Here is a 23,424-nt window from a genome sequence, read left to right on the forward strand (position 1 = left end):
ATTAGACTAAAAATTTAAAAAACTCTACTGTGTATGCATTGTCTCATTGGAACCTTACCATGATATGAAATTTTTACGTCTGTGGATTTACATATATGTTTCTAAATGGAAACACTGAGGCTTGAAATAGGTAGTTACTTGTTGGAGTTTGTACAAATCAGGTGGCAGCCAGGGCTCCGAAACCTATAACTAAGGATCTGGAGTTAAAGAATCCTGGTTCTGCCACTCATTAGATGTGTGACCATGGATAAGTTATTTAAGGAGTGCTTAATAATTATAGCATTATCTTGAGGATTGCGGTGGTACATGTTAAGTGGTTAACACAGGATCTAAGATGGAGTGAACACTCAATGTTAGTATTAGTACTCAAGCACTTTGTCTTGGTAGAACTAGTTAGAGTTAGCTCAGTGCTACTGTGACGTCAGAGCATTTGTGAAATGTTGCTTGTAAAAAAAAAAACAAAAAAAAACCCTCCTGAACTTTTTCTGTTCTCCCTGAGGCATACAGATCAATGATCAAAGGTCTTTTTAAACGATGAAAGGTAGAATGAAGCTAAATGAAAATGCAGACTATTAAGATTCCTGGAAGTGTGGGTGAGAGAAACGTTGGAGAGAGAGCTCGTGTATTCTTGTGAGAGGGACATGGGTGACTTCACAGGCCTCATTTTAAAAGGCACAGGGGACAGGACACTGGGATCTTACATCACAAGTGGTCAGCAGTGAACAAGCAAGGGCTCACCCTAAAGGTCCCTAGTTATTTTTATGTGAAGATAGGGGCTTGAGACACACCTATATTTTTTTTGTCATTTAAAGAGTTAAAACATCATTGAAAACTCTGGCGTGAAGGAAGCCTTTTTAAATCAAGACACAAAACCTAAAAGCTATTTTTTTTAAAAAAACCCATAAGAGACATATTTGTGCAAGTTTTTTTTTCTTTAACCTGCAAATGATTCTCTTTGCAGTCTACATGATAGAAGATTAATACCTGTTATATACAACAAATTTTTAAAAATTGACAGAAAAAACCCAGTGGTATAAATGATATAAATAGGCAGTTTACATATGTTTAAATTCAAATGGTCATTAAACATGAAAAGATGTTCTGACTCACTAGTCAGAAAAAAAGCAATACAGTGTGATTTTCTAATAGACTGACGAAAACTTGGGTAAGAACGCTTTGTTGATGCTGATGCTGGTGGAGATTTCAGGAAAAGTGCTCTCATAGATCGGCGGTAAAATGTGAAGTCAGTAAAACCCTTTCAGAAAGCAGTCTGGTAACATCTGGGGAGATGTAAAATAGGTACACTTCCGGACCCAGTAATCTTCTGTCTAGTACTGCGTACCATAGAAATGAAAACATCAGATTTAAAAAGAAAGACAATGTATTAAGATGTTTTTGCTGCATTTTGGGGCAAAAGAATGAAAAAAGTGAACGCCTTTTGTGGAGAATGGCAAAGTGTATTTTCCTGTACGGTATTCTCATCATGGATTATGATTCACTCATTGAAAGGATTAGTTTACCATTTGACTTGAATAAATTTCCACAAAACATGGAATGGGAAAAACAAACCATAGACAAGTGTGTATAACTAGTATTTTGGTTTGGAATCTTAGAGTCAGAAATCTCCATTGTGCGCACACATGCTCTCTTTGTGACTATTTGACAAAATATACAAAAGTATAGAAAAATACTTATCAGGTAAGAATAAAATGAGAAAGGACTGCATTAAAAACAAAACCAGTGGGGCACCTGGGTGGCCCAGTCGGTTGAGCATCTGACTCTTGATTTCGGCTCAGGTCATGATCTCAGGGTGGTGAGATCAAGTCATGTCAGCTCCAGTCTCAGTGGGGAATCTGCTTGGAATTCCCTCTCTCCCTCTGACCCTCCCCCTGCGCTGGCTCGCTCGCTGGCTCACTCTCTCAATAAATAATCTTAAAAAAAAATAATGAAAGCAGCATGCATGATATGCTGATACAAAGTTACACATATGTGCATGTGTACCTGTATGTAAAGATATTAGAAAGATACACTTGTTTATGTCTATCAACTCGGAGGGGTGTCCTTGATTATATTTAGTGAGAAAAACATTGTGATCTGTAGGGTAATATTTCAGTAAAAGAATATATACTTGTATGGGCGTGTTTGTGCAAAGAGAAAAGTATGGAAGGGAGTCCTCTAGGCTGTTATATTGGTATTGGAGATGGGAAGAGATGACTGGCTTGTTTATCCATGGATTGTTTCAGTTGGCATATGACATTTTATGATTTGAAAAATGAACCACATACTTTTTTCTCATTATGTTTGACTTGGTAGGTAAATGCTTGAGATAATCTTTGTTGTAGGTTATGCTGGTTTTGATATAGAACTTGAACTTCTGAAAATTTAAGATTACAAAACTTTATGACTTAAGGAATTTACCCTTTTTTCTGCAGTGATTATTAATAGAGTGAAGTCTTTTTATCTTGTCCATAGAGAAAATAGATAGCTATTTAAGTTTCAAATGTAGATTATGATCTAATGTGTATAGCCTCCCCGGACTTGGTTTGGCAAATTATACTATAAACAGAATCAGAAGACCAGTGACAGACTTGAAAGAAGTTTTCTACAATGTAGGTGGTGAGTAAAATGTTTATAAAATCCAGAAAGCTCATACAAATTGAGAAGCTAATTTAGTGGGGAGATGATATCACCAGTGACTATGAATGTTTTTATCTTAATATGTGTGCACTTTATAAAGAAAGAATTTTTTAAAGTTTTGAAGACTGATGTACAGGTAAGAGACTGAGACTCGGTTGCCACGAGGCTCAAACTGCCCCGGGCATCACTCTATCCTCAGTACAGATCGAGCTGCCACGTAAGGTGGATGTACAGCTGCGCAGTCTGGGCTTGGAGGTCTGTCCCAGGTCGTGCAAGTGGGCTGTGGCAAGAGTGTGTGCTTGTGGCCCTGGTTCGCATCCCATGATTCTTTACGTGCTCTGTGAAAAAGAGCCCGCGCCCAAGGATGATGCTGTTTCAGTAGAGTACACGCATGCCCGTGCACAGGCCCTGTGGGGCTCACGTGGGCTCACGAAAGAAGCAAACCCGGAAATCCTGGAACACCTCACATCTCCTTCCAGCCTCAGCTTCATTTTTCCTGCCTTCATTTTATAATCTTTTTCTACTTTTTTTCAAAGAGGCTCTGTGAGTTGGGGTGCCTGGGAGACTCAGGTCATGATCCCGGGGTCCTGGGATCGAGCCAGGGAGCCTGCTTCTCCCTCTGCCGGCAGCTGCCCCTGCTGGTGCACTTGCTCACTCGAGCTCTCTCTCCCTCCTTCTCTGTCTGTCTCTGAGTGTTCTGTGTTTACTAGAGTTCCCCGTGCAGCAGGAGCAGGAGGCGGTGGGCCTGGTGTCCTGCACGTGGATCCTCAGGGGGTGTGCGGGTCATGGGAGTTTGAGTCAGGCTAGCCTCACGTGTAGTGTCTGCCGTCGAAAACTACCTGGAGGTCTGGGGGATAGTGATCTCCTGAACTTGAACAACTGTATTTTCAGAATAAGGGGGATTCCAGCACAGCATTTGTTAGTCACACCTCATGAACGAATTTGGTTCCGTTTGGGGTCTGTCCACAGCACTGGGTAGGGGGGATAATGGCCGGGTAACACACTGAGCCGATCGCATCACACAGATAAAACAACCGTGGTGGGACTTTTCACTCAAAACCACTTATTGTGTTGTTGTGCGGATCATCGTAATGTCATCTGTATGCTTGAAAATAGAACCAGGACATATCACTCTCAGTCCCTGGTACAGGGTGTTTTCTGTCTGTGTGAAGAAAAAAAGGAAGCATAGAATTCAGGATATAATGACTCTCAGACAAACTCCAAGGGAAGAGAATAATCGATCTATGGTTTTAGCCTGAAAATTCTGATAGCTACTCTGCTCTGTTCTTACTTCTGCCTGGAGTAATACCTCCTTCATCCAATATCAATAGGGATTTTTTTTGGGGGGGGGTCCTGGTGGGGGTAGTGAAATTTTTAAATATAGAAACATATCCTTTTCAGTATAAATCATTTAAAAAGTTTTAGATCTGCTACCTAATTATTAAAAAATTTTGTTCCCTCTGCTTTTTTAAATAATACTGTAGAATATTTACCATTTTCTTAATGATTAGATTACGGACTCTCATTGATTTAGACTCCTATATCTGAATGATTTTTGGTTCCTCCCACAGGCTTAGAGCAGTACTATCTTTGTGTTTTCAGAAGCAATCACAGAAATCTAGTGTGTCCAGTAGTAGCCATTAGCCACCTATGGTTTTCGAGCCCTTGAAATGGGGCTAGTGTGATTGAGACACAGAGTTTTTTGTCTTAATCTTCATTAATATAAGTTTCAATTGTAAAAATGAAGCTAAGATATTTTTCCATTAACTGCCATTTTACTGTTTTGGTAAGGTTAGACTTCACTTTACCTGTTTAAAATTGAGCTAAATTGAGATGTGCTCTAAGTGTAAAATACACGTTGGATTTTAAAGACTTAAGATGGGAATAAATGTAAAGCATCTCAATTTTTTATATTCATTACATGTCGACATGTAAATATTTTGGATATATTGACTTAAATGCAATATATTTTTAATAGTACAATATTGTGTATATTCATTATTCTGTCCATTAGATCTCTACGGCTTATTTACTACTCATTGCAGGTTTGTACCCTGAAACACCATCACCTTTATCCCCCCAATCCCTAGTAACCACCATTTTACTCTTTGTTAAAGGTTTAGTGTTTTTAGATTCCGTATATAAGTGGTACCATACAGTACTTGTCTTTCTCTGACTTAGCATAATCTACTCAAAGTCCATCTGTGTTGCGAATTAAAGGATATCTTCCTTTCTTGTGACTGAGTATTCCTCCATTGTGCATATGTACCACATCTTTTTTATCCATTCATCCATTGATGGGCATTTGGGTTGTTTCTACATCTTGGCCTTTGTAAATAAAACTGCAGTAAATATGGGAGTGCCTGTATCTTATCAAAATCCTCTTTTCATTTCCTTTGGGTATATACCCAGAAGTGGAATTGCTGGATCATATGATAGATCTATTTTTTATTTTTTGAGGAACTTCCGTGTTGTTTTCCGTAGTGGTTGGACCAATTTACATTCCCACCAACAATGTATAAGGGTTCCCTTTCACCACATTCTTACCAGCACCTGTTGTCTTTTGTCTTCTTGATGATCGCCATTCTAGCAGGTGTGAGGTGATAGCTCATTGTGGCTTTGGAGAAATGTCTATTTAGTTCTGCCAATTTTTTAATCAGATTGCTTTTTTTGTTACTAAGTTGACTGAGTTCTTTATATATTTTGGACATTAACTCATCTAGTATATGATTTGTAGAATTTTTCTTTTGTAGGTTGTCTATTCATTTTGTTTCTTTTGCTGTGCAGAGCTTTTGAGTTTGATGTTAGTCCCATTTGTTGTTGTTGTTGTTTTCTTTTGTTGTTTGTGATTTTGACATCTCACCCCCAAAATGATTGCCAAGACTAGTATTGATGAGCTGCTTCCCCATATTTTCTTCTAGGAGTTATGGTACCAGGTCTTATGGTTAAGTCTTCGATCCATTTCTAGTTAATTTTTGTGAGTGGTGGGAGATTGGGGTCCAGTTTAACTGTTCTGCATGTGCATCTCCAGTTTTGCTTTTAGCACCATTTGTTGAAGAGACTGTCCTTTCTCCGTTGATTATTCTTGGCTTTCCTGTTGAATAGTAGTTGACCAGATATGCTCGGGTTTAACTGTAGGCTTTCTATTCTGTTCTGTTAGTCAATGTGTCCATTTTTAGAGACATGTTAACTGTGGTAGCTGTGTTAATATTAGCTCTGAGCTTGTCACATATGGCTTTCTGTTTTTTTTTTTTTTTTTAAGATTTTAAAAATTTATTTGACAGAGCAAAAGCAGGGAGAGTGGAGGCACCAAGAGAGAGGGAGAAGCAGCCTCCCCACAGAGCGGGGAGCCCAGTGTGCGGCTCGATCCCAGAACCCTGGGATGTGACCTGAGCCGGAGGCAGACGCCTAATTGTCTGAGCCACCCAGGCACCCCAGGCTTTCTGTTCTGTTCCATTGGTCTGTGTGTCTGTTTTTGTGCCAGTACCATACTGTTTTTTATTACTATAGCTTTACAATATAGTTTGAAATCCAGAAGCATGATACCTCTAGCTCTGTTCTTTTTTCTTAGTATTGCTTTGACTACCCAGGATGTTTTGTGGTCCCACACAAATTTTAGGATTGTTTCTTCTATTTCTGTGAAGAATGTCTTTGATATTTAGATGGGGATTACATTGAATCTGTAGATTGCCTTGAATAGTATGGGCATACTAATATTCTTCTGATCCATGAACATCGGTGTTTTGCCATTTGTTGGTGACTTTGATTTTTTTCAGCAAAGTTTTGTAGTTTTCGTTGTACGGGTTTTTCACATCCTTGGTTAAGTTTAAGTATTTTATTGTTCTTGATGCTACTGTGAATAGGATGGTTTTATTTCTTTTTCAGTTGCTTCATCATTAGTGTAAAGTAATATAATTGATTTCTGTCTGTTGATCTTGCATCCTGCCACTTTACTGAAATTGTTGATTAATTGCAACATTTGTAAGTGTGTGTGTGTGTGTTTACTGATTCTTTGGGGCTTTCTATACTGATCTTCCTCAGTTTATAATGGGGTACATCCCGATAAACCCATCATAAGTTGAAAATATCGCAAGTCGAAAATGCATTTAATACACCTAACCTACCCAGCATCATAGCTTAGCCTCGCCCACCTTAACCATGCTCATAATATTACATTAGCCTACAGTTAGGCAAAACCATTCAATACAAAGCCTGTTTTATAATAAAAGTGTTGACTATCTCCTGTAATTTATTGAATACTGTACTGCAAGGGAAAAGCAGAATGGTTGTATGCGTACAAAATGGTTCTAAGTGTATTGGTTGTTTACCCTTGTGCTCTTGTAGCTGACTGGGGGCTGCAGCTACCACTGCCTGGCATCAGGAGAGAGTATCATACATATTGTTAGCCTGGGAAAGATCTGAATTCAAAATGTGAGGTATGGTTTCTACTGAATGCTTATCGCTTTCATACCATCATAAGGGACGCCTTTTCCTTCTTTGCCTTGCCTTAACTGCTCCAGCTAGGACTGCCAGTATCGTATTAAATATGGGTGGGGAGAGTAGGCATCCTTGCCTTGTTCCTGGCTTTAGAGGAAACATTTTCAGTTTCCTTTCAGTGAGTATGATGTTAGTTGTGAGTATGTCAAATACGCCTTTATTATGTTGAGGTGTGTTCCTTCCATAGCCAATCTGTTAAGGGTTTTTAATCATGAAAGGATGAATTTTGTCAAATGCTTTTTCTGCATCTGCTGAGATGGTCCTGTGATTTTTAGCTTTCATTTTATTGATGTTACACTTAACTAATTTGTGTATGTTGAACTATACCTGCATCCCAGGGATAAATCCTACTTGGTCATGGTGTATAATCTTTTAATGTGTTCTTCAATTCAGTTTACTAATACTTTGTTGAGAATTTTTGCATCTGTATTCATCAGGGATATTGGTTGATAGTTTTCCTGTGGTGTCCTTATCTGGTTTTAGTATCAAAGTAATGCTAGCTTCACGGAATGAATTTGGAAGTGTTCCTTCCTCCTTGATATTTCCTAGGGTTGGTGCTAATTCTCCTTTAAATGTTTGGTAGATTCTTCAGTGAAACTGTCTGGTCCTGGAGTTTTCTGTGTTGGGAGTTTTTTAAATTACTTGGCTCACTCTCTTTCCTCCTTATTGGTCTGTTCAGATTTTCTGTTTCTTCTTGATTCACAGTGTTGTTAGGTTATGTGTTCTAGAAATGTATCTATTTCTTCTAGGTTATATAATTTGTTGGCATATAATTGTTCATAGTAGTCTTTTATAATTCTCTGTATTTCTATAGTATCAGTTGTAATGTCTTTTTTTCATTTCTAATTTTGAGGGGGTTTTTTCCTTGGTCTAGCTAAAGATTTGTCAATTTTATTTATATTTTCAAAGAACCAGATCTTAGTTTCATTTATCCTTTCTGTTGTTTTTCTGCTATTTTATTTATTTATAATTTGATCCTTACTATTCCCTTCCTTCTGTTAATTTTGGGCTTAATTTGTTCTTTTTCTAGTTCTCTTGAGGTGCAAAGTTAGGTTGTTTATTTGAGATCTAGTTTTTTAACATAATGCATTTATTGCTATTAATTTTCCTCTCAGAACTGCTTTGTTGCATCCCACAATACTTGATATGTTGTGTTTTCATTTGCATTAGTTTTGAGATAATTTTTTATTTCCCTTTTAGTTTCTTTTTTGACGCACTGGTTGTTTAGAAGAGTGTTTAGTTTCCACATATTTGAATATCTACTGACTTCCTCTTATTGATTACTAATTTCATGCATCGTGATCAGAGAAGATAGTTGGTGTGACTTCAGTCTTCTTGAATGTGCTAAGATTTGTGACCTAACATATGATCTATCCTGGAGAATGTTCCATGTGCACTTGAGAAGAATGTGCATTCTGCTATTAGAACGCTCTGTATATGTCTGTTAAGTCCATCTCCTAATGTGTGGTGTGATCTCGTCATTCTTTGGATAATCTATCCATTGCTGATACTGGGTACTGATTTCCTCTACGGTTACTGTATTGTTCTCAATTTCTTAAGATCTATTTTTTTTAAAGATTTTATTTATGAGAGCACGAGAGCGAGCACACACGCACAAGCAGGGGGAGGGGCAGAAGGAGAGGGAGAAGCAGACTGCCCACCCACCAGGTAGCCTGACACAGGGCTCAGTCCCAGAAGCATGAGATCATGACCTGAGCTGAAGGCAGATGTTTAACCAACAGAGCCACCCTTAAGATCTGTTATCAGTTGCTTAATATATGTTCAGTGCTCATGTGTTCAGATTGTATATATTTATGATTGTCCTATCTTATTGATGTATTGAGCCCCCCCCCCATCATTATATAATGACCTTCTTTGTCTCTTAGTACCCTTTTTGGCTTGAAATCTGTGTTGCCTGATAACAGTATGGTTACACCAAACTTTTTTCCTTCTTTCTTGGCTTGCAGTATCATCATCCATTCTTTCATGTTGAGCCTGTGTGTGTCTTTAGAGCTCCTATTATGCAGCACATAGTTGGCTCTGTGTGTGTGTGTGTGTGTGTGTGTGTGTGTGTGTGTGTGTGTGTTAAGATCTACTTATTTATTTTAGAGAGCACATGCACAAGCGGGGGGTGTGGGGTTGCAGGGAGGGGCAGAGAGAGAATCTGAGACACATCCCCCTCCCTGGCCCAGCATGTGGGGCTTGATGTGGGGCTTGATCTCATATAGTTACTTTTAGTGCTCTTTTCCTTTATGCTCTAAAATGAGTTTAATATAGTAGTCTTAAAAAAGAGTTACAATATTATTACTTGCCTGGTTAATCAGATTGAATTTTGTGTACTTTAATCTTTTCGTTTCTTCGATTGAAGAGTTCCCTCCAACATTTCTGTTAGGGCAGGTCTAGTGGTGGTGAACTCCTTTAGCTTCTGTTTGTCAGGAAAAGCCTTTGTTTCTCTTTCATATCTAAAAGATAGCTTTGCCAGGTAGAGTATTCTTGGTTGGCAGTTGTTATCTGTCAGTATTTTGAATGTCATTCCTCTCTCTCCTGGCCTGTAGAGTTTCTGCTAATAGCCTACTGGGGGACCTTTGTAGGTTACTGTATTTTTTTTCCCTGGGTGCCTTTAAAATTCTTTCTTTCTTATTGACTTTTTAAAAAGTTTTATTTATTTGACAGAGAGAGATAGAGAGCGAGTGCACACACAAGCAGGGGGAGCAGCAGGAAGAGGGAGAGGGAGAAGCAGGCTCCTGGTGGAGCAGGGAGCCCGATGCAGGGCTCGTTCCCAGGACCTTGGGATCATGACCTGAGCCGAAGGCAGACACCCAGCCAACTGAGCCATCTAGGCACCCCTATTATTGACTTTTGACAATTTTAATATGATGTGTCTTAGAGAAGGTCTTTTTGCCTTGAAACAATAAGGTGTTCTGTTAGCTTCATGGACTTATATATATCCAGTTGTTTCCCCAGGTTTGGGAAGTTTTCAGCTATTATTTAAATGCATTCTCTGTTCCCTTCTCCCTCTCTTTCCTTCTGAGATACCAGTTATTCTCTTGTTGGCATTTCTGATAGAGTCAGATAGTTCTCATAGAGTGTCTTCACTTTTTAAACATCTTCCATCTCTTCCACCTGAATCATTTCTATATTTCTGTCCTCAAGCTTGCTAATCCTCTCTTCCATATGATCTGCTCTGTTTCCAGCACATTCTAATGCATTTTTCATCTCATTTATTGAGTTCTTCAGCTCCAGAATTTATTTCTTTTTTAGAATTTCAGTCTCTCTGATAAAGCACTTCTCATTAATTTTATTCCTGTTTCACCATATTGCCATTTGGAGTTTTCTTATAGCTCATTGAATTTCATCATAACTCCTATTTTAAATTATCAGTTAGATTGCAATATTCCATGTCTTTGGGTTCCATTGCTGGAAAATTGTCATTATCTTTTTATGATACTGTATTACAGTGATTTTTCATGGTGCTTGATGAGAAGTGCCCCTGCCTCCACATTTGAAGGCTTTGTTTACTTTGATTCTAACAGTTCAACAGGTTGGTAGACGGGGGTTTTCCTTTTGTTTTCCAGAAGATGGGGCTATAGCATAACTTTTTGGTTTTGTTACCAGAGCTGACTTCCTGCTAAGGATTGGGAGCATGAAAAAGAGCAAAGAGTGGTGGCCAAGGGGGAGGGAGGTATGTACTTAGCACCTGGGGCTTTGGGTGTACCCATGGCCAGGTAGGGGGATCTTCAAGTAGGAAGACTTCCAGAGGTTTGTGGGCCAGCCTCTTGCCTCTTGGGGCAGAGAGCAAGAGATGCTTTCCTTCATTTCTCTTTGTCTGCCTACTTCCCTTTCCTTCCCTCCCTCCAGCCATAGGAGTCTCTTCTCAGGGAACCTGGTCCCTCCAACTACAGCACCTGTTGCCAGGCAGACCCCCCACTTGCTGCCTTCCCCCCCTCCCCCCACCTCCTCTGCCAGAAAGGCGGTGCTGGCTCACTGCGGGCCCAGCCGCGGCCTTCACTGCCTTCGCTGCCGTCACTGTCCGCCGCTGCCAGCTCCCCCACCTCTTTCACGGTCTGGTCCACCCACTTGAGGGTACACAGATGGATGGGTTTCTCGGGCATCCTGGTATGCTGTGCAGAGGCGCTGTGGGCTCTTTCCCCCTTCCAGGATATGTATGTCCAATTAGTTGTAGATCAGAGGGGAGAGAAGAGGAATGAGTCACAGCACCATGATGCTGACATCATTCCCAAATAAAATATATTATTAAAATGAATGTATCTTGTTCTCTTTCCTTTTTTAATGTAGTCCCTGCAAAATTTAAACTCGTATGTGAAGCTTTCATATTTCTGTGGGAGGTTTCTCAACTTTGGCACCACTAGCATTTAGAGCTGGATAATTCTTTGTGTGGGGATCTGTCTTGTTCCCTAGAGGATGTTTAGTGATATCCCTGGCCTAGCTATTCTAGATCAGCTTCCCACCTCAGGCAGGAATGCCTTTCTGGGCCATGACAGAAGGGATTCAGCCTCTGTTCGAAAACTTTACCTAATAAGAATGTCTTCTTTATCATTTTGGAGATTAATTGTAAGACAGACCTTTATATCAGCATCCTATAACTTCTACCAGTGGTTCTAGTCCTAATCACTTGAGTAGAGCTGATTAAACTAAATTCTTTATGAAAAAGTTAATGCGTGCTAATAGGCCTTATACATTCTGAAGTTCATTCAGCAATTACTTATGCTCCTCCTTTGTGTTAGGCACTGTCCTAGGCAACAGGGATAAGCAGTGGATGAAGCATGAATTCTCGGGGAGCTTGCATACCATTTTGGGGGATGCAGTTAATACTCAAGAGCCTACAGTAGTATGTCATGTATTGATCAGTGCTGTGAAGAATACCAAAGCAGGCAAAGGTGTGTAGGGAATGCTCTTGTTGGGAGGGAGGAGGCGTGGGGATGCTATTACTCCTGGCCCTGTCCTCTAATACCCCAAGACCTCTGTCATGCCCACTGTTCCCCAGACCTCCAGTTTCTTTTGTTTCTTCTGGAATGTATATTGCCTTCATCTATCACTTAGAAGAAATGTTTTCTGGACACCTTTGCTATAATTCTTCCTGAGTGGAAGCGTTAAGGTTCCTTTTAAAGGTGGCACATGGAGCTGAATCCTGGCTCTGGTCTGATCATTGCAGAGTTGTCCTTAGGAATGTTCTAGCTGCTGTTCTCCTTTTGGCATTCTGAGATTGCACCTGCCTTTTTGGCAGCCTCATCGTGCTGTTGACTCAGATTACAGTCAACAACCCTGAGGTCTTTTACTGTGCTACAACTTCCGCATTGTATACTTGTCCTGAAGCCAGTGTTTCTCTTGCTGCTTTGATCAACGTACTGAACATGATGTGATCTGAAGGAGTTCGCTTCTGCGTGTCTTACACAAGAAAATACCTGGGCTTTGTGATGGCCCATTACCTTTCACAGTCCTTTTTACCTCTGCTTTCTGGTTGTGTTCTAGAATAGCTAATGTTGCAGATAATCCAGCCTCCAGATGAATGAGTACCTACTGCAGTTTCATAAAACATCATAAAGAGAAACATGGGTAAAAATGAATGTGGAATAGTCCCAGGTGGGATTCTTGGCTGGCAATCCTGTAATGATTTCTAAATTAAAAATTAAAAAAAAAAAAACAAAAAAGCCTTGGATGTCTTTTGTCTTCTTGCTTCCAGAATCTTTCTTATTCTTGCCTTTAATCCAAATAGTAGTACATACCTGTACACTCAGTGTAAGCATTGGTTGGGAGGAATTATAGACCTTCTTTCCGTCTTCACAAAGCTGCTTTCAGGCTCAAGCTTCTAGCATCTGTTCCATTTCTGGCTAACTTTTTCATAGACAAAAGATAGAAAATATAGTTGACCCCTGAACAGTATACCTCCCAGGGAGTCAAAAACCCATGTGTAATTTTTGACCCCTCAGAAACTTAATTACTAACCGCGTACCGGGGACTGGAAGCCTTACCAATAACATAAACCATCAGTTAACACATTTTGTATGTCATATGTACTATAGACTATATCCTACAATAAAGTGAGCTTAAAAAGAAACTATGGTTTAGAAAATCACAAGGAAGAGAAAATATATTTGTGGTAATGTCCTGTATTTATAAAAACCCACGTATAAGTAGACTAGTGCAGTTCGAACCCATGCCATTCAGGGGTCAGCTGTGCACATCTCTAAAACTGCATTGTACATGCAAATGGTAGATAACGGCAGGGATTCTGTCCCTCGGTTCCCTTGTTCATGTCACAGAGATTCATAGTCCTGGATTGTGGAGAATGTGATTTAAATACCATCTGTGGCTACTTACCCAGCAGACTGGTTAGATGACAGATCTGCCAAATGAGCAGTGTGTGTTTCTAAAAAAGAAAAAGATATCAGAAGAATTTTACCATGGAGGATTTAAAACTATTATTTATTTAAAAACTGTATTAACTTCTATAATTCAAATTAGTTTACAGAGTAAAAGTTCTTTGGAAGATAATTATTTTGCTTACTATTTTCTTCAGTATTTTAGTTACTGAAGGTATATCTTAAATGGCAGCTGCTAAGCCAGCATCCCTGGCCATAACCTAAGATAACCAAAAAGAATGTATTATCTTAACAGTGTTTCAGAAAGCTGGTCTGGGCACCTCTCACTGCTCCCCTTGGTAGTGCTATCATTGTGATCTGTGGAAGTGGGGTCGGCTTCTGGCCAGCCAGGCCTGGCTTCAGGATGCCTGAGGTCCTGACAGCCTGCTTATCCAGACCACAGACCCTTTGACATGGACATCCACCGTCCTTCTGGCTACCTCCAGACCCCTACAGAGGCTTTGAAAGTGCTCATTCTGTAGGTGCTAAATTTTGTTCAATGTCAGTGTCTTTGGGGAAGTACTAATGTATAATGACGGGCCTAAATTTTGCTTTGGCTTTGTAGTTCTTTTGCATTTTTCCATTTAGTTTCTTGAAAACCTTAACCTAAGCCCTGTGATGGCATTTTGTTTATATTATTTAGCCCCTAGAGTAAAATAATACATGAAATATCAAGACAGGGTAGGTGTGTCGTGAACCCAGCAACGGAGTTATCTTCAATGTGCCAGCAAATGGAAGGAACACGGGCCTCTAAGGTCGTGCAGACAGCTGGACACCAATGGGGAGGAGCTGGGATCACTAGGATCAGAGTAACACCAAAGACATAGGGCCAGTGGATCTGCTGTGACACTTCTCAAAGACCAACATAGCAGTGATCGGGGTTACAACCCCAGACAGACCCTGTCTGTCCACAAGCGAGCACATTTTTACGGTGTCTGTATACCCATATGCCTGTGATGCTTATATTAATGGCAACAGCTTTTCCTTCCTTAGTGTCAGTGGCATTAAAATTAACTGTGTATTTTTCTTTTCTTCTTTCAGAACAAGCTTGCCTTCCCCTATGTTTTCCAGAAATGATTTCAGCATCTGGAGCATCCTGAGAAAATGTATTGGAATGGTAAATTAACTCTCACTTTTATAATATAACATTAAGCACATACATGTGTCCCTGCGTATTCTTCGGAAGGGCATCTTCATGTTGGGATAAAGGTGATGTACAACAAAGTTGATGGCAACTTGTGAGAATCAGAAATTGCGAAAAGTCTTAGGTCTGCCTGACAGAATTGGAACCACTCTTTATGCCATTTTAATAGGATTTTAACGTGATTTTTCACTCTAAAAAATAGGAAAAGAAAATGGTCTTTTCCCGTCGTCATACCACAATTGTATTTCCCCGTAAATTCAGCACAGATTCGCCCAAATGTCTAGAAGGTAGTAATTTCACATACGCTTCTTTGTATGAACTAGTTGTTTTGTACTTTGAATTTTAAGTGTGATGTATTAGCTATTTGGAATGTGTCTCTCCTTAGCTGTGCAGGTAGAGTTGATTTGGGGGCGGGCGGACAGCAGAGGGCAAAATTTAGTATTCCATAAATCCTTAGATTCTCTTTAAAACAGTAGTCCACTGTACCACCCTGACATCAGTTAGGCTAGAATTCTGAGTAAAGTTATCTTAATTCTTTGAGCACGACCTTTGACCAACTAGAATGATGAAAATTTTAAACACACGAGTCCTAAGCTGCTAAAGAAAATGCCTGGACGTTACCTTTTGTAATTTTGCAATTTAACGTGCATCCTGGAGTCCTCCAAGAACTTTCCCGGCACCAAGAAGTATATTCACTTTCTTTTCATTCTGGTGCTTGAAATCTTTGCAACTTGTGATGTACCCACTTTGGCACTTTTCTAATGTCCCTGTTTTCTACATGGGGTTATCTCATCTGAGATTTTCCCAGTGTGACTTCCAACAAGCTATTCCCAGAAACATTAACTTTAAACAAGTATTTTCTGATTCTAGTATGCGGAGAGTAATTCTGCTAAGCTGTACAGCCGAATGATGGGATTTATCCCAGCCTTGCTGCTTCCTGTCTGTGAGATCCCGGGGAAGCTACCTTTCCACCTGGATAGGGTTTCCTCCTGTTTAAAGTTAGGAGACTAATTTGTACCTAATAGGTGTATTGAGAGATAAGTAATATAACTTATGTAAATGGTCTAGGAAGTTCCTGGTTTAGCATAATGCTCAATATTATTAGCAGCAGTTAATCCCACTTGAGAATCAGAGCACCTGCCTCTAATCCGATTTTGATTATATTAAGATTCATCAGGACAAACCAAATGTATATATTCTCAAGTACGATGTTAATTATACATATTACTGTCTCTGGAATTTTCCAGACAAAAAAATTAGTATTTGTATTCTGCAGAGTCAGTATTTCTCAAACCCTTAGTAAACATATTTACCTTATGATTTAGTATGCAAATGGGAGTATATGTATGTGTGTTTAAAATTAAAACCAGTTTCACAAAAGGAATATTCATCATTAAAACAAATGATATTTCCCATTATGCTAAATAAATGCTGCTTCCAGCTCACTGTACTGACTACACAGTCTCTAATGAATGACACCCTCCCTGTAGAACTGATACCACATCTGTCAAAGACTGGTCAACAAAATTGGTGTGCAAACTTTAGATGTGGTTGAGTCTTCTTGGACATCATAGAAAATACAGTTTTCTGTATTTGTCTTGGTCGAGTCTGTCTGCTCTCATCTCCTGTCTCACAAGGGTCGGATTTAGTGGTGAGGTCACGCATTTGTTCAGGCTAGTGGCCAGCGGTTGTCTAGTTTATGTCTAAAGCAAGCATCGTGTCTAGATGGAGCATAACCGTTCTTTTAAAAGACAGCACCTAATGTTCTGTTGGACCCTACCTGTCATACTTTGAAAGATACTCTATCTCCCTAGAAGAATGGTCTTACTTTTATGTTTTAGGTGCAGAACTATTTGTAAATAAATATTCTCCATTGAGTTTATGTGATAACCATTCTTGGAGGAACATTTATTAATGTGGATTGCAAGGAAATTAGCGTTTGGAAGTACTGTTCTTTGGGCACTGTCATAGGATCCCCCTCTCATAGGCAATAGAAACAATCAGAAGGTCTAAGTGTTGGCCTATAATAGAGATTTAAAGTACAGTGTATCTTGAGAGAGAAATGCTATATCACTGCTAGAATAAAATTTTAAAAGTAATTTTTGGTATTGGCTCCTCCAACATCGGCCTCCTTCTGCCTTCCGAAAGAAAATAGTCCAAAACTTAAAAAATGTAATATCCATAGTTTTTGTGCACTGAAATGCAAAGTGAAGGCATTTTTTAAAAATCCTGCATTGCATTTCTGTGATTCAGTTACACTTAATCCATACACTTGAATTCCTTTCTCTGTGGGTAGATCTCAGTTACAAAAGCCATGTACATTTCTTTCAGCCAACTCTTCCCCAGACCTTCACATTCCCAGTTTCTCAGTTTTATAATAATAAGTCTTAAAGTAGCGGAGGATATCTGGTATCAAACCATAGCTTTTCATGATGTCTCTGTCAAGTTGAGGAGCATAGGAGATAAGAGTAGAGTGTGTGAGCATCCACAGTTCTACACTGAACTGGGGTCCAGTCCCAACTTTTTAAAAAAAAGAATGCCCCATATGATGATATAGTTTTATGGTATAGTGTCATTATTCACAGGACATGGTTTTGGGGCGCCTGGCTGGCTCAGTTGGTGGAGCGTTGCAGCTCTTGATCTTGGGGTTGTGAGTTCAAGCCCCACTTTGGGTGTAGAGATTACGTAAAAATAAAAATCTTTAAAACAAAAACCAAAGTACCTGGCTTTTATGAACTCATGAGAGATGCTTATCTGTCAGGTATGGTCTGGGTATAATTTGTCTTAATCAGGAAGGAGAGTCCGAGTATCTTCTCCAGACATTCGCCATCCTGGGCCTCAGTGCCCTGCAGCCCCTTCCCCAGCCAGGCTTGCTTTGACCCCATCATCCACTTCCACATACGTACACCTTCTGCTTTGCTTCTTTCTAAAAAGAATATGAAGACTTAGGTTTCTAAAACTAATGACATCCTTCCTCTTTTCTTTCAGTCTGTTTTGAACAGGATTATGTTACCAAATGGTGGATTAGACTACATGAAATGAATACTTTACATAACTGGTATTCAATTCTAAATCTCTCTGTGATTGAAGCTTTTACAAAACAGATTCCCAGCTCAGAATTAATACTGATACTGGTTAGTGGTTTGAAACCTATCTTCCTTACTTCCATTGTCCTTTTGTTGAAGGACTCTAATCTCATAATCCCATTGTCCTGTGCTTCCCCTATTTTCTTCCTCCTCTTCACTCCCATCCCTTTAGGATTTCTCGGTGGGACTCACCCAGAGGTTGGGTCACGGGTGTTCATACTTAGTGACTTTTGGACCCAGGGCCAGCACCAGGGTGAGGCAAGTGAGGTATGTAGGCACAAAAGTGGAGTAGGCAGTTCTGCTCATGGCTCTGCAGGTGCCAACTCTGTGTTTGCTAAATATGCTGAAGTTCTAGAATATTAGTATTGGATTATTATCAGAGATGAAAAAGTTCTGATGTCCTTATAAAAACTGACCTTTTAAAGTGAAAATGTTATGTATAAAAATGTCCAGTGGAACCAAATACCATAGAGATTTGAGTGCAAGAGCAAGCTGTTCTTTAAAATTTGAAAAGTTTATAGTTCCATTTGTTCCTGTAACTCATATTTCCATTCCATATTTCTTGTGAAATATTATCCTTAACTTTTTTATCTTTGAAGGTCTTTTATTGATTACCCTGTCATACCTTGCTATCACAAAAATACGTACAAAAATAAAAATTTGACAGCATACATCCTATGACCATAAGATTTTAATAATAAAAGTTTCTCTGCATCAAGTTATTCTTATAAGTATTAATATAAGAGTGATCAAAATAAGCATTGCAAAATTTATGGAAATATTGACATAAAAGTTAAAATGTTATTCATAAAATGGATTTTTGTAGTTAGGTTTTGATAGCTGAGAATGTCCCCTATTGCTAGAATGTGACAGGATTTTCAGTAATGATTGTTATTTTTTAATAGATTCAAGGATTAAGAAACCTTGCTCATATTAACGGACAGATGGGAGTAGGAGTTTAGTGGTGGGTTTTTGGGGTTTTTTTTAACATCTAGCAATATCATTCAGTTCTTTGACCCTTTCCCAACTGTGTACCAAAATTCAGATAACAATATATTATCAAATATATTTTTTAATTTTTTTAATTTTTTTATTTTATTTTAAAGATTTTATTCATTTATTCAACAGAGATAGAGACAGCCAGCGAGAGAGGGAACACAAGCAGGGGGAGTGGGAGAGGAAGAAGCAGGCTCATAGCAGAGGAGCCTGATGTGGGGCTCGATCCCATAACACCGGGATCATGCCCTGAGCCGAAGGCAGACGCTTAACCGCTGTGCCACCCAGGAGCCCCTCAAATATTTTTTTTTATGATCCATAAGTTGACAACTCAGGACTTCTTCATTGTTGCTAAAAACAAAATTTGGAAAACTTTAACTTGCAAAAGATCTTGTTAGCCTCCATTGGAGTCCTAGGTGTCTGGTCTCTAGGAACTGTAGCCAGAGAAGCTTTCCCAGGGCTCGTAATTCTTCACAAAGCTCTTTCTTCTCACTCACATGTACCTTGTAATAATGAGAAGGGATTGAGAAAATGGAAATATTTTTCGCTGAAACACACCTGTGTCAATATAATAACTTTTGATAAAATGCTTTTATCTTACCATGAGCTTTAAAATGTTTCCCTCAAAACCACAGATTTAGCTCATTCACTTGATGCAGGGTACCTGGCACACAACCGTAGAGCCAGACCATACTCAGACACAGCCCAGGTCAGCGGTCAGAAGTGTGATGTTATTTTTAGGGTCAGATAAACATGTTAGTGTATGTCACTGTGACAGCTGTCCCATTCTTGAATTCTACGTCTAAGATCAATACAGACCTAGAATAAAATTTGGAGCTTTGCCACAGCTGGAACATTATAAACACTGCCTTGAGAGACGGGGAATAGAAACAGCAAAGCAGTTAAACAAAACCTAGCACCTTTACCACCTCACTTTGCAATGATCTGAAATCAGAATACCCCAATGTGGGAGAAATGGCCAGAAGGCCCCGTTTCTAATGTCAAGTCTTTCCCTTAACTGAAACAGACAGTCATGGAACTCTCCAGATTAATGGGGCCTCAATTAAAAGAGGCTTCGCAGATCCCCGTTCTGTGCTTCTCACCCCGCCTTCAGGTGGCGCCCTGCAGCGTCTTACATTTCAGAGCAGGCGTACTCTGCTATGATTCAGGATGGTGCAAGGTGTCCTCCCCCCACCACAACCCACTCCCCACCTCCACCGCCCATCGCAGAAGCATGACAGCCAATCCTGGTGCCTGCTGGGGCCTGCCAGCTACAGGTAAGAGCGCCTGTGGTGGCTGAGCTTATGGAAATCGGCTCCTGTAAAGCAGCCCCGCCCACGCGGCTACCAGACAGTCTCTGTGCCTTGACCGTGAGTGCATACAGCGTGAAGACAGATCCAGTCCCAGCTTCAGCCAGTGCGTCTGGTGTCTTTCTGCGTTCCTATCCAGCGGTTGTCCAGCCAAGTCTGAAAGACTCAGCTACTAGACAGGAAGAATGGGAAAGGAATATCTTTCTGTGTATCTTTCTCCTCATAGCTTTTCTTGTCGTCATTTTTGTTTTTACCATTGGTTTGCACCAAGGTGTGCAGAGTGTGGTTCAGTTCATACACAAACACACACCCCTTTGCTGCTCCATAGTTCCTTCATTTCTGGCCATGTTATCTTCCACTCGTTCCCCTGTTGTGTTCCCCTGGGCTGGTCTCTGAGAGCTGAGGAACAGTGCTGTAACCAACAGCGAAAGGCATGACGGGCAGCAGGCTTTCTTCAAACTGCCCATCCAGATGGTCGCAGGAGGGCTGTCTTGGGAGTTCTACATGTGACTGCTTTGGGCATAATCAGTGGTATTCAGACAGCAAGACCCTCTCGTGCAAGATAACCTAGTAGATGGTAGGCATCTTATGGCAGCAGCAGATAATGAAAGAGACCTTTGACCCTCCAAAGCCCTTAGATGTAAGAGGGATCCTTGGTAGCTGTGGGAGGTGTATGGAGCGGGAGGGGGGGCGGGGGTTGTGGAGGAAGGAGCCAGTACCAACTTCATCTTGCAGAAGGCACATCCAAGGAATGGAGCCAGGACTGCTACTAGCACTTGACCATCACTGAAGAGTCTAGAACCCCACTTAGTGCTTGGGTCATACTCCTGGGTGAGGACTTTGCCTACAAGCTGCCTGCCTGGGCAAATGAGCAGACAGATTTAGCCTAAGACCTAAGTTAAGTTTCTCTGGGTAACCCAGGTCTTAAATATTTGCACATTTGTGTGTTACAGTGTTAGACTTTACATATATAAAATATTTTTCATTTTCATTGGGATCAAACTTGGCCTTGCTTTCAGGTCTTTTATGTAGTGCTCAAGTGATGAAGCAGCCTTCTCTCTCTCTCTTTTTTTTAATTCTCAGTTTGTCAGTGGATGAGAAATTGCAATTAAGAGTTTCTTCAGTTTCATCATTGGTTGCAATTAATTTGCATGGATAAATTTAAACTTTGTTTTTAGCTGGGTCACAGGGTGGAATTGCCTGGCATAAATATTTAATTTTGCCAGCTGACTGATGCTCCCAGCGATAAAAGTAGCCCAGCTAATGTTTCTTCCTGAAACTTGACCCTCATAATGTGTGTTGTTTCTTTTCCTATTATTGGACTCTATGCAGTACTAATTACTTGTATTCAATATCTATAGAGTTTAATACCAGACTATATTACATCGGAAGTAGAAATGCTGTCACCATAAATTTCCAGGACGGAACAAAATATAGTTTTTGTCACTTGAGTTTTTCATTACATATCTAGGGAACTGTAGGTTTTAAGTATTGTAAGGCTACTTTAAAATAATTCAACTAATAGAAGCAACAAAGTTGTAAGTCCATTGCTATATTTTAGAATAGCTTTTTATACTCTTCTAAGAGGGTGAGGGTGTTATCATGGACCTGATTTATGTGTATATGTTCTCTGGGATCTTTTTCTTTCCTTTGTACTCCTTCTCTGATACTTGGCCCAGATGTGTGCCTTTTTAGTTCCTTGAGTGCTGCCATTGAGTTACTAAAAGAAGTAGGAAGAAGGTGTTTGGATTATTTTGGATTACAACATTGGATTTAAAGAAGCTTAGTTAGGAATTTTAGGAGCTTTTCAAACGATTAAAAATGATCTGCCCGTTGAATTGATGATAAACCATGTCTTTTGTGCTTTGGTCTCCAGTTTACAGCACACCCTCTCTCACTGACTCACTAACTCCCGTAAAGTCTGGCCAGCTGGTGTTGAGCAACCAGTGGCCGGTAGACCCTTGACCATCCCATCCTTGCCCAGATATTTTACCTGGGAAGATACATATGAAGAGATAGAGCGCACCTAGCATTGCTTTCGAGATGACAGATAAAGTCCCTAGGCCGGGATTCTCATCTGATATGCTGTAACTAGGCGTAGGCGAAGTGCTGTCACCCCAGCACACCTACTGCCTCGGGGAGTATTTTGTCCTTCTAGTGCTGTTTTGGGGGGGGGGAAGTCCATAGTCAAGCTTAGCAGTAAAGTTTTAAAGTTCTTCATACCTGTAATGAAGAAGTCTTAGCCTGCTGTTGTACATGATAAAGTGACACGTAGAGAACAAGCACAGTACAGTGTGGGCCGCATACTAGTCGAGGGATAGGGCTCGAGTGCTTCCCCTGGTGACTGGATGGAGCAGCCAGCCGGCAGAGAGCCTTGCCACGGGACTGCGGCTGTGCATCCTGCCTGGGGCTCCAGGAGAGGCAGGTGTCCTCTCCTTCAATCCCTCACCCTTGAAAGCCAGAACTCGGAAGCCAGGGGGCGCCTCGGTGCCTCAGTCGGTTAAGCATCTGACTCTTAGTTAAGCAGCCAGCTCTTGATTTCGGCTCGGGTCACGATCTCAGGGTTGGGAGATTGAGCCCCATCGGGCTCTACTCTGGATATGGAGTCTACTTAAAATTCTCTCCCTCCCTTTCCCTCTGCCCTTTCCCTTTCTCATCCATGCTCCCTCTCTTTCTAAAATAAATAAAATAAAATCTTAAAGGAAAAAAAAAAAAAAAGAACTTGGAAGCCATGCTGCCTTCTGAGTAACTTCTACAGCTCAGCCTCCCAGGTGACAGGGCGAAGTATCCTAATCTTTGAGGCCCCCTTGCCTCTCTGCATCTTGGAGGACCTGGCACTGTTGCATGTGTTCTTATTGATAATAGCTACCGTTTATGGCTCACTTACTGTCTGCCTGCTACTGTTCTAAGTGTCCTATATGAATTAGCCTTTACAAGCCCTGTGAGGTACACAGTGAAAATCCCCATTTGGGGAGAGGTGAGGGACTTACTCATGGGGACACAGCATGATGTCGCAAGGGGCCTTTGATCTCAGAGCCCGTACATAAAATGTACCATCTTAACCATTTCTAAGCATGCAATTCAGTGGAGTTAGTGCATTCACTTTGTTGTGCAGCCGTCCCCACCGTCCACCCAACCTTTTCATCGTGCAGAAGTGACACTTCATACCCAGTGTCACCTGTAGCTCTCCGTTCCCCTCCCCCAGCCCCCGGCAGCCACCATCCTGCTCTCTGTTCAGAGCTCACTCTTCTAACCACTTCACCGTCCCTGGAACTTCGGACCGGACTAACCTGAGTGGATTTTGTTGCTCTTCTTTTTCCCTTCCGCCACTTGAATGTTTCTCTTGTACGTTTTACGACTAGCATGTCAGTGTG

The 23,424-nt window shown here is 40.5% G+C and overlaps 1 protein-coding gene across 4 annotated transcripts in view; it reads left to right on the forward strand.

The window, feature by feature from the left end:
* The window catches only part of OSBPL1A (oxysterol binding protein like 1A), a 221,484-nt gene that overhangs the window by 176,439 nt on the left and 21,621 nt on the right, over window positions 1-23,424 (forward strand). For all 4 annotated transcript variants that reach the window (XM_087869914.1, XM_087869915.1, XM_045781786.2 and 1 more), the window contains one exon: window positions 14,556-14,631. In XM_087869914.1, the coding sequence (XP_087726040.1) occupies window positions 14,556-14,631 (76 nt within the window). The remainder of the gene's footprint in view (window positions 1-14,555; window positions 14,632-23,424) is intronic.

Source organism: Ursus americanus, chromosome 19, assembly GCF_024610735.1.
Source record: "Ursus americanus isolate L20-20 chromosome 19, mUrsAme1.1.p, whole genome shotgun sequence".
Taxonomy (NCBI): domain Eukaryota; kingdom Metazoa; phylum Chordata; class Mammalia; order Carnivora; family Ursidae; genus Ursus; species Ursus americanus.